The 12,333-nt window shown below is 45.3% G+C and overlaps 1 protein-coding gene across 11 annotated transcripts in view; it reads left to right on the top strand.

Annotated features, from left to right (window-relative positions):
- The first annotated feature begins 300 nt into the window (after positions 1-300).
- LOC145350833 (mitogen-activated protein kinase kinase kinase kinase 3) overlaps positions 301-12,333 on the top strand; it is a 309,442-nt gene continuing 297,409 nt past the window's right edge. For all 11 annotated transcript variants that reach the window (XM_080200175.1, XM_080200176.1, XM_080200178.1 and 8 more), the window contains exon 1: positions 301-696. In XM_080200175.1, the coding sequence (XP_080056301.1) occupies positions 598-696 (99 nt within the window). In that variant the 5' untranslated portion in view covers positions 301-597. The remainder of the gene's footprint in view (positions 697-12,333) is intronic.

The following is a 12,333-nucleotide window of genomic DNA, read 5'->3' on the forward strand; positions in this document are numbered from 1 at the left end:
TGAGAAAACTGGAGGAAACCCATGCAGACACAGGGAGAATGTGCAGACTCCGCACAATCAGTGCCCTAAGCTGAGAATAGTGTGGTTAGACAACAGTGCTAACCACCATGGCCACATCTTTAGACTGTTTATGTCTGTCTTAATGATAAATTCAATGCATGCACATATTTATAATATATATGGGTGTGTGTTCATATCCCTACGTGCTGTAGACAGTGCAGTTTGGCAGCCACTATCCCAATTCCAGCTCTGGCATCCCAGAGTTGGTGTGGGGAACGCGCATGCGCAGTTGCAGCAGTTTGGAGGCCATGTTTGGTGCTAGTGTCGGATCGTGATTTCTGAGGGTTCGGGGAAGAAGCCGCTGTGTTTGTGAGGAAGGTGGGGGGCAGTGGATGGTGTGTGCGGCCAGTTCCGCCAGAGGCCTCCTTTTTTTCTGCCCTCCCTCCCTATTTGGCGTTGACTTGGATATGTGTGTTCGATTATAAGCGGGCCGGGGGAGGCAGTTTGGAATGAGTGAGAGGCGCCCGCACCTCCCGCAGGAAGGTCCCACCGAACCCCCCGACTTGTTCTAGTTCTTTCCACCCGCTCGGCGCCGCCATGTCTCAGGGCAGCTTCGATCTGTCCCGGAGGAACCCGCAGGAGGACTTCGAGCTGATCCAGAGGATCGGGAGCGGCACCTACGGCGATGTTTACAAGGTTTGTCCGCGTACTCGCGCCCCAGGACACACTAGGCCCCGGTCCGGGGTTGGTAAAGGAGGCTCAGGGCCGGACTTCACATCCTTCAACCCCTCCAGACAGACACTCTCCACTTTAACTGTATGCGCCCCGCAAGCTGACAGGGCGGCCGTCTCCCCAGTTGAGGAGCAGGGGGAAAGGGTAGATAGACTTGTTTACCTCGATCGCTTTCAACAAGAAGGGGACGACGTGCGCCCTATCGCGATTGCCCGCTAATTAATTTAACATCCATAAGAGCATATTTTGCTGAAAACTTGTTGCTTTTTGATGACGCATTTGCGGGGATACATTTATGGAGCGGAAATTTCAAGGTGGATTGGACATTGTAGTGGCTAATCTAACGAGTACGAGTTCGAATCCCACTCGAGATAGTTTGAGAGGTTATTCAGTGTTGTTTCTAAATTCTGGAAATAAGAGTCAGTGTCAGATTTATAAAAGAAAACATTGTCACTTTGTTGTCAAAACCCATGTGATGTCCTGAAGGAAAGAACTTTTTGTTCCTTAATCAGTCTGACCTGCATAGAAGAAAAGATCAAGAGGAGATTTGATCGAGATTTTCAACATCTTGAGAGGTCTGGACAGAGTAGGTAGGGAGACAGAAGGATCGAGATCCAAGAGTATACTGAATCAAGGTGATTAGTAAAGGAGTACTGGTGACATGAAGAAAAACTTTTTTGTGCAATATGTGGTTTGGGTCTGTAATGCTTTGCCTCAGAATGTGATAGAAGTAGATCCAGTCAAGACCTTCAAAAGATGATTAGGTAATTATCTGAAACAAAAATGTTATGGGGCTATGTAAAAATGGTGGGAGAGTGTGACTAGGTGAGCACTGGCATGGAAACTGGGTTATATGACCACCTCCTGTGCAGTAACATTGTGTGATTTTATTCTACGATATGCTGTTCCAATGCTGTACCAACATTGGCAACTCTTAACTGCCCTCTGGTCCAGCTGGTCATTGTCATCAAGGTAGCTAGGTGTGGGCAAATAACTACTGACTGCAGGAGCACCCTGAGCATAAGCACATTAAAAAAACTACAGGAAACTGTGGTGTGAGTAACTTATGTCATTATGTACTCCATGTCATCATTTGTTGGAATTTATGAATTACTTCAAGGCGAACCTTGCTGGAAAAGTTGAACAAGTAAATATCATAGCTTCCTTCCATTGCTCACCCTCATTTAAAATCAATAACAAAATTGACTGCTGAGTAATGTGATTGCCACTTAATCATTACACAACAATGCTAGAGGGCTCCAGATCAGTCAAGTTTTCAGGTTGCCTGATTTGCCTTAGGAATTTAATTGGAATCTTAAACCTCAATTAAGTAATCAACTAAATATTCTGATAGTTGGACGAGTTCTCAACTAAAGTTTTTTGTGAATCAGCACTAAATGTACAGAGTCACTTAACACTGATTTTTATATATTCATACTATAATATGGTTTCAATACAAACTCATCAATGAAATCAAATATGGCGTGAACATGTATCAATAAGCATTGCTACCCTTTCTATGTCACTGGCCATGTCCATTGCTCTGCAATAGGTTCCTACTGAATAACCTATTATGGTCTATGTTTGGCCCGTACTCTGGATGTGTATCAAATGTTGATCCTGTCCTGCTATTTCCAATCCACCTCTCTGTCTGCTGTTTACTGATTTTACCAAGTGAATTTGATACTAATAGATGTTTTCTGACATTGCAGCAAATTCCAGAGCATTATTCTTGGTACTGAGTAGTGCAGTACCTCTGCGTCATTAAATACAGGAAGTTGGACAAGGTGCATGATTGTTTGGCAAAATTTTTGCTCTCCTCTTGCACATACTTTTAAAATCTTGTTGTATTAACATTCTGGGTTTGGTTGTCATTGTTTGGCTGCATTCCTGACTTTGGAACAATGTGCCCTTTACTAAAAAAAAATCCCTGGCCCATTTTGAGGTTTTTTTTGCTGGCTTATTAACAATGAAGATTGTTTGCAAAGTAACTTTTTAAAAGCATTTCAAATTTTGTAGAAGAATCTACCTTAATTGGGACCTGTGTTGGTGATGTCACAAAAGGCATTTGGAAGATTCATGTGTCTTGTTCTGCTGTTTTCTTTGTACATTGAGTACATTTTACTCAATGTAGTTGCTAAGCATGTTGTGCAATGATTATAGAGCATAGAGAATTTGAATTAACAGCATACAATAGTGCTTAGAAGTTTAAAGATGATTATTCATTACTTGCAAGATATTTTCACAGTAACTTCATTGCAGTGTTAATGTAAGTCTGCTTGTGACACAGAAACTTAAACTATTTTGAATATATCATTCAGGTGATGCTATTAAATAGGTTTCCACAAATCAATGTTTTACTGGTTCATTAGTCGCCATTGTTTAAGAATGGTAGGAAAGAGAAACTAGGATGATATAGGTCTTTATTTAACATCAGTTAAAGTTACCCAACTCTGTTAGAGACAAAGTGACTGAGCTGATCAGAGAGATCCAGCAAAGATTTGTAAAGTGCAAGTCATGTTTCATGAACCTAATTTAAATTTGAAGGAGATAAGTAAGGTGATAGATAAGAGAATATTTATGAATGTTATTCGTAAGGACTTTCAGAAAGCATTTGAGTAACTTTGACATAAGAGGTTTAACAAAAAATGGAAGCACGTGAAAATGGTGGCAGTCTATTGGATTGGAATTTGGGTAGGAGATAGGAGGCACTAGGGATTATGGGTATGTCTCAATAATCTGCACTAGGGCCACAGTTTTTCACCATGCTTGTAAATGACATGAATTAAGGATGAGCAAGCCATTTATCTAAATTTATTGATATTAAGGTAGGTGACACAGTAAATAATGTTGATGGGAACAGAAAATTGCAAAGGGTTATTGATGAATTATAATATATATGAGGGAACAGAAATGCAAATTGAGGACAGAATGGGAAAGTGTAAGATTATTCACTTTGGATTTAAGATCAGACTACTTTCTAAAATGGTGAGAATCCAAGAACGGTGAACGAACAGGGAGATTTGAGGGTTCAAGTAAGTTTGAAAGTTTAAGTTTAGTGTCACAAGTGGCTTACGTTAACACTGCAATTGGTTACTCTGAAAATTCCCTAGTTGCCACACTCTGGTGCCTGTTCAGGTACACCAAGGGAGGATTTAGCGTGGCCAGTATACCTAACCAGCATATGTTTTGGACTGTGGGAGGAAACCACAGCATCCGGAGGAAACCCATGCAGACACGGGGAGAATGTGCAGATTCTACACATGAGCCCCTGGCACAGTGCTAACCACTGTGCCATTGTGCAGAAGTACAGAAATAACTAAAATCTAGTAGAGAGGTGGAAAAATGTTGGCCTTTATCTCAGGAGAGCTGAAATATAAAGGAATGGAAGTTATCTTACAGCTTTACAGAATATTGGTTAAATCCATCTGGAGTACCCCATTGAGTTGTGGGCACTGCTGCTCGGGAAGGATGCATTGCCTATGGAGGGTGTGTGGCATAAAGTCACCAGAATGATGCTGGGGCTAGAAGTGTTAAATGAAGACGACAGGATGCATATACTTGGCTTGTATTCTCCTGAGCTGTTTGGATTTAGAATGATTTGATAGGGTAAATTGAGTAGAAGTGTTTCCTCTGGTGGGATTAAAAAGTAGTTCTTCACAAAGGGTAGTGGATATTTGGACTCTGACTCTTACAGATTGAAACAAGATCAATTGAAAATTTAGATGCTGGGTTGGATAGATTTTTATGATGTATGAAGGATTATGGGACCGTGGTAGATAGATGGAATTAAGGTACAGATCAACCATAATCTCCTTGAATTACAAAAAGACTTGAGGGGTTGAATGCCCACCTATTTTTTCCTATATTTTAGTCATTAATCTCTTTTTGATAAATTGTGCAATCAGAAGAAACAAAAGATAGTGGAGAAAATTGTCGGAATCGATTTATTTGTTTTTTGTAGAATAATGTGTATTTTTCATGGTGTAACTGTACCATTCTTGAATTGTTTGTAGGGCAGTCTCCCAAAGAGTGTAGATTTATGGAAATATAGTTTCACAGGGTGTTTTCGCCTTTTGGTACGTCGCCCAAGTGATTATTGCTGACGTCCGAGTCTGTGTTGGCAGGCTATTTAACTATGAAAGCCAAGCGCAATATTGATTTGGCACTTGCAACCTGAGTTAATTTAATTGAAGTCATTGGATAAAAATCAGGAATGTGATCTTTGCCTAATTTATTTATCTAGTTACCTTGTTATCCCAGAGATTCAGGGGAAATCATAGTGCTAGGTAAATTCAGTTAACACGGCAAAGTTGTGAAGTTCTGCTATAAATGCTTAGCTGTACACATGGCAGTGACTCACTGAATCTCCTGAGTCACGATTTTTTGAAGGGTGGGGAGAAGGATTTATGGATGATATAGAGGAATATGGCTTGTCATATATGATTTATAACTAGAGGAAAAAATTGCTGGCATTTGTACACTGAAGCAAAATCCCAACTCCCCTTATCTACTTTCTTCAGCTTCCAGTTTTAAACATTTTGTTCTCTGGTATTTATTGATTTGCAGTTATTGTCCATTTTTTGTTTTTCTTGAAAAGACAGTGATGGGCTTTCTTGAAGCACTGCATTCCTTATGTTGCTGTACTTCCACAGTGTTGAGGGGTAAAGGTTTTCCAGGATTTTCCCAAAGATCTAAAACTAGAGAGTATAGGTTTAAGGTGAGGGGGGACTTCCATTGTTTGCTGGAGCAGACGAGTGAAGGAGCAGAGAGAGAGCTAAGATTTTACCTGTTAAAAACCTGTTTAAAATAAGTTTAAAGCACTTTGTTCTTTGTAGAACTGTTTAAAGCATTTATTTATTGTATTTACTGCTTTAAGAATTCTGAGGGAGTGGTTAGCAGGCAGTTGTGGGCCATCAGCTTTAAATCAGCGCCAGGTTTAAAAGGAGGCCTGGTGTAGACAGCGGGCAGCGGAGTGAGTGGGAAGCAGAGTGAGCTACTAGGGCTTAATATCAAAAAGGGCTGGAAGGAAAAAAGGCCAGGTGAGTTCGTTTGAAAAACAAAAAAACAAAAAAATTTTTTTCAAAACTACTACAGTGAATAATGGAGGGGCATGTGATGTGTGGTTTCTGTATGATGTGGGAACTGGTGGACCCCAAGGTTCATCCCAGTGACCATGTCTGCAGTAAGTGCAGGTTGCTGGAGGAGCTCCAGCTCAGGGTAAATGAGCTGGCCTCTGAGCTACAGACACTGAGGCTCATCAGGGGGAGAGAGGGTGCCATTGTCAATGGGGTGCAAGTGACATCCACCCCCCCTAGACTGGCTAACTCTAAGGGTCAGGGACAAGAGGGGGCTGCTGGGAGGAGGAAGGGGGGTGAGGAGCGGAGGCCTCAGCCTCTTAATCTGCATAACAGGTTTGAGGTTCTTGCTTCCAGGCTGGACGAGAACGAGGCAGGTGAGGTTGGTGAGCAAACTGCACACGGTACAGTGCTGCAGCAGGACATAGGCAAAGAGAAAAGGAAAAGGAACGTAGTAGTGATTGGGGATAGTGGGGTGAAGGGTATTGACACTGTACTTTGTCACAATGACAAAGTGCACAGAAGGGTGTGTTGTCTGCCTGGTGCTCGGGTCCGGGATGTCGCATCTGGGCTGCAGAGGAACCTGGAGTGGGAGGGTGAGAATCCGGTCGTTGTGGTTCATGTGGGTGCCGGCGACGTAAGCAAAATGCAGACTGAGGATCTGGGAGGGAGTATGAAAAGCTGGGAATGGAATTAAAAAGTAGAACCGACAAGGTGGTTATCTCTGGGCTACTGCCTGAACCGTGTGCAGATGGGCGTAGGGTTGACAGGATTACGGAAGTGAATGGGTGGCTCAGGGATTGGTGTGGGAGGAATGGGTTTGAATTTATGGGGCATTGGCACCAGTATTGGGGTAGGTGGGACCTGTTCGGGCGGGATGGGGTTGGTCTGAACCGTGCTGGGACCAGAGTGCTGGCGAATCGAGTAAAGAGGACTGTAGACAGGGCTTTAAACTAATTGGGGGGGGGAGGGTGCGAGGGTAGGTGACCTTACGAGGTCTAAAGTTAAGGAGAGTGTACATGTAAGGGAAGAGGCCGAGGATGTCCCAATAATAGAGGGAGTAGGGGGCGTGAGTATAGTTGGTGGCGTTGCGGCAAATAGGGTCCAGGTGAAGACTGGGATGAAAGCACTTTATCTGAATGCACGAAGCATTCGGAATAAAGTGGATGAGCTGATGGCGCAGATCGACACAAATGGATACGATCTGGTGGCCATTACAGAGACGTGGCTGCAGGGTGACAGGGACTGGGAGCTGAATGTACAGGGCTATCAAGTGTTTAGGAAGGATAGGCAGGAGGGAAAAGTGGGGGGCGTAGCTCTGCTGATTAAGGATAGCATCACGGTGGTAGCAAGGGATGATATTGGAGCCAAAGAGCAGAACGTGGAATTGTTGTGGGTGGAGATTAGGAACAGCAAAGGGAGGAAGACGCTGGTGGGTGTCGTCTATAGGCCCCCGAATAATGATCTGGAGATGGGGCGGGCTGTTAACGCGCAAATAAGTGCGGCGTGCAGGAATGGGACGGCCGTAGTTATGGGGGATTTCAATCTGCATATTGACAGTATAAAGACGGATAAATCTCCGGGGCCTGATGGCATCTATCCCAGGCTGTTAAGGGAGGTGAGGGATGAAATTGCTGGGCCTCTGACGCAAATCTTTGTCTCTTCTTTGGACACAGGTGAGGTCCCAGAGGATTGGCGCATTGCAAATGTAGTACCGTTGTTTAAGAAGGGTCAGAGGGATAACCCAGGGAATTATAGGCCGGTGAGCTTGACTTCAGTTATAGGCAAGCTAATGGAGAGGATCCTCAAGGATAGGATGTATGAACGTCTGGAGCGCTGCAATCTGATCAGGGATACGCAGCATGGCTTCGTTACAGGGAGGTCATGCCTTACGAATCTAGTGGAATTTTTTGAAGAGGTGACAAAAACGGTTGACGAAGGACAAGCCGTTGATGTTGTCTATATGGATTTCAGTAAGGCGTTTGACAAGGTCCCTCATGGTAGACTGATAGAAAAGGTGAAGGCTCATGGGATACAAGGCCAGGTATGTAGATGGGTGGAGAACTGGCTTGGGAGGAGGAGACAGCGAGTAGTAGTGGAAGGCTCCTTTTCCAATTGGAGGCCTGTCACCAGTGGTGTGCCGCAGGGCTCGGTACTTGGACCTCTTCTATTTGTGGTATATATTAATGACTTGGAAGAGGGGGTAGGTGGTGTGATCAGCAAATTTGCTGATGACGCCAAGATGGTTGGATTGGCGGGTACTGAGGAGCAGTGCCTGGCAATGCAACAGGACATAGACAGGCTGGTAGATTGGGCAGATAGATGGCAAATGGAATTTAATCCGGAGAAATGCGAGGTGATGCACCTTGGCCGGAATAATGTGGAGGGGAGTTATACGATAAAAGGTAGAACTATCCGGAGTATAGATACGCAGAGAGACCTGGGGGTGCAAGTGCATAAGTCCCTGAAGGTGTCGGTACAGGTGCAGAATGTGATGAGGAAAGCGTATGGTATGTTAGCCTTCATAGGAAGAGGTATAGAATATAAGAGTAGGAGTCTGATGTTGCAGTTGTATAGAACGTTGGTTAGGCCTCACTTGGAGTACTGCGTCCAGTTCTGGTCGCCGTACTACCGGAAGGATGTAGAGATCCTGGAGAGAGTGCAGAGGAGATTTACCAGGATGTTGCCTGGTATGGAAGGGCTGTCTTACGAGGAAAGATTGGATGAACTTGGGCTGTTTTCCCTTGAGAGACGTCGGCTGAGGGGGGATCTAATAGAGGTTTATAAGATTATGAAGGGGATAGATAGAGTAAATGGTGGTAAGCTTTTTCCGCTACAAGAAATGGATAGAACGAGGGGTCACGGGCTTAGGGTGAGGGGGGCTAGGTATAAGACAAATATTAGAGGGCAGTTTTTCACGCAAAGGGTAGTGGGGGTGTGGAATGCACTGCCGAGTAAGGTGGTGGAAGCAGGCACGCTAGGGTTGTTTAAGAGTCACTTAGACAGCCATATGAGCGGGCTACATATAGGGGGATATAGTAGGCCTTACTGAACATTGTAGGCTTGGGAATATGTTTTGCCTCAGGAATGTTAGTCTTTGCCTGTTTAATAATGAATTTTTTTGTCTCCACAGGCATTTAAGTCCAGCAAGGGGCATGCAGGCGGCAGGTTGTAGTGGGCTGCTCTTGGATGTTGCTTCGGGAGTTGCCTATTGCTTCATGTCGTTAGTGTGCTTAAACTGGACCATCTCGAGGGCAACATGACAGCTCAGAGACTATCTCTGTTGCTGTGCGGACACATGGATTTGGGCCTGTGTCTGTGGGAGTTTGCACGTTCTCCCCGTGGTTGCGTGGGTTTCCTCCGGGTGCTCCGGTTTCCTCCCACATCCCCCAAAGATGTGCTTTTAGGCTGATTGATTGGGTACTAAAATTGTCCCTAAATTGGACCTCCCTGATCCTCGCACGTTAGGCGTAGACTAAAATCATGAATAGGTCACTGAGATAGTAGGACGGCGGCGCGGGCTCGTTGGGCCGAAGGGCCTGTTTCCCGTGCTGTGTTGTTCTTTGTTCTTTGTTCTCTTTGATTGGTCGACCCATGTTGGACGTGGGGGGCTCGAGGAAGAGTTCTTGGAATGCTGCCGGGATAGTTTCCTCGAACAGTGTGTGTTGGAGCCGACGAGGGAGCGAGCTATCTTGGATCTGGTGCTATGTAATGAAGCGGGTAGAATTAGGGACCTTGTGGTGAAGGATCCTCTTGGGGAGAGTGATCATTGTATGGTGGAGTTTCTGGTGCAGATGGAGGAGGAGAAAGTGGGTTCCCGGACACGCGTCCTTTGTTTGAATAGAGGGGAGTACGGTAGGATGAGAGAAGAATTGGCGAATGTGGACTGGGAGAGCGCGTTGGAGGGAGGGTCTGTTGAGGAGCAGTGGAGGATCTTTAAGGAGATCTTTCTTGGTGCTCAACGGAAATTTATTCCGATGGTCAAAAAGGATAGTAGGAGGAGAGGTAATAAGCTGTGGATAACGAAGGAGGTGAAGGAAAGTGTTAAACTAAAAGCGGAGGAATTTAGAGTAGCTAAGAGTAGTGGGCGAGAAGAGGATTGGGAGAGGTTTAAATGTCAACAAAGATTGACAAAGAAGTTGATAAGGAAGGGTAGGAGAAACTATGAAGCTGGGCTAGCGCTTAATATAAAAAAGGATAGGAATAGTTTTTATAAATATATAAAAAGGAAGAGGCTGGCTAGGGTGAATGTTGGTCCTTTAGAGGATGAGAAAGGGGACCTAGTGGTAGGGGATGGGGATATGGCTAAGGTATTGAATAACTTTTTTGTTTCTGTCTTCACGGAGGAGGACGTGAATAATTTGCCGGGTGTTAGCGATGGAAAGGTGGTAGGACTGGAGGGTCTTAATGACATTACTGTTACTAGAAAGGCGGTGCTCGACAGACTGGAGGGGGCTGATTGTGGACAAGTCCCCAGGACCGGATGGAATGCATCCGAGGGTTCTGAAAGAAATGGCGGAGGTGATAGTGGATGCCTTGGTGGTTATTTTCCAAACGTCGCTGGATTCCGGGGAAGTGCCGGATGATTGGAAAACGGCTAATGTTACGCCGTTGTTTAAGAAGGGTGCCAGGCAAAAGGCGGGGAATTATAGGCCGGTTAGTTTAACGTCTGTGGTAGGTAAAATGTTAGAATCTGTCATTAAGGAGGAAATTGCGAGGCATCTTGAAGGGAATTGCTTGATAGAGCAGACGCAGCATGGTTTCATTAAAGGGAAGTCGTGTCTGACAAATTTACTGGAGTTCTATGAGGATGTGTCTCGGGCGGTGGATAGAGGAGAGCCGGTGGATGTGGTCTTTCTAGATTTTCAGAAGGCGTTTGACAAAGTGCCTCACAAGAGGTTATTGCAGAAGGTCGAGGGACATGGAGTTGGGGGTAGGGTGTTACCGTGGATAGAGGATTGGTTGTCAAATAGGAGGCAGAGAGTGGGGGTCAATGGGTGCTATTCGGATTGGCGGATGGTGACTAGTGGAGTGCCCCAGGGGTCGGTGCTGGGGCCTCAGCTTTTTACCATTTATAGAGATGATCTGGAGGAGGGAACCGAGTGTAGGGTGTCGAAATTTGCTGATGACACCAAGATTGGTGGAACGGCAAATTGTGCGGAGGGTGTGGAGAGTCTGCAGAAGGATCTAGATAGGCTGGGCGAATGGGCCAGGAACTGGCAAATGGAATTTAATGTTGGCAAGTGTGAGGTGGTCCACTTTGGTAGGAAGAATGGTAGGAAGGACTATTACTTACGGGGCGAAACACTGCAGCAGGCAACGGTGCAGAGGGACCTCGGGGTCCTTATGCATGAGTCGCAAAAACCCAGCTTGCAGGTGCAACAGGTGGTCAGGAAGGCGAATGGGATGCTGGCCTTCATAGCGAGGGGGATTGAATATAAAAGTAGGGAGGTCTTGCTGCAGCTGTATAGGGCATTGGTGAGGCCACAGCTGGAGTACTGTGTGCAGTTTTGGGCACCGCACCTGTGCAAAGATATTTTGGCCTTGGAGGGAGTGCAGAGGAGGTTTACTAGGCTGATACCGGAGTTGAGGGGGTTGAGCTATGAGGAGAGGCTGAATAAACTGGGCTTGTACTCGTTAGAGTTTAGAAGAATGAGGGGAGATCTCATTGAGACGTATAAGATGATGAATGGGATGGATAGGATAGAGGTGGAAAGACTCTTCCCGCTCAAAAAAGTCAGTAGGACTAGGGGGCACAGCCTCAAGATAAAAGGGGGGCGGTTTAGAACGGAGTTGAGGAGGAACTTCTTCACTCAAAGGGTGGTGAATCTCTGGAATTCTCTGCCCGTTGAAGTGGTAGAGGCTGCCTCGCTAAATATTTTTAAGACGCGGGTTGATGGGTTTTTGATAGGAGAGGGGATTAAGGGTTATGGGGAGAGGGCGGGAAAGTGGAACTGAGCAGCGACAGATCAGCCATGATCTTATTGAATGGCGGGGCAGGCTCGAAGGGCTGGATGGCCTACTCCTGCTCCTATTTCTTATGTTCTTATGTTCTTCTGAAAAATACAAGAGTCCAGAGGGGCAATTTTCTTTTCACTGAGGGTGGGGAGTATCTGGAATGAGTTGCCAGAGGTAGGTACAATTTTGTCTTTTTAAAAGCATTTAGACAGTTACACGGGTAAGATGGATATCGAAGGATATGAACCAAACGTGAGCAATTAGGACAAGCTTAGTGGTTAAAAACTGGACAGCATGTACAAATTGGGCCGAAGGGTCTGTTTCTTCCACACTGTAACTCTCTCTGACACTATTCTAACCCAACTTTGGTGAAGAAACAGTAGTTCCTGTTCCAGTCAAAACTCTGCAATTTGGAGCAGTGCTCAGAGGCATTGGGGTTCCTGTGATCTTGCTGCTTTTGTCCTTTTTAGAGGTAGGGCAGATCCTGTTGATGCTTTCTGTTCTCTGGATCATGAATTCAGCTGTCACTGTGCTAATGAGGAAAATGTGGTTGTTGCGTTCTCCA

Source organism: Carcharhinus amblyrhynchos, chromosome 12, assembly GCF_965287045.1.
Source record: "Carcharhinus amblyrhynchos chromosome 12, sCarAmb.v2.hapA, whole genome shotgun sequence".
NCBI classification, from domain to species: Eukaryota; Metazoa; Chordata; class Chondrichthyes; order Carcharhiniformes; family Carcharhinidae; genus Carcharhinus; species Carcharhinus amblyrhynchos.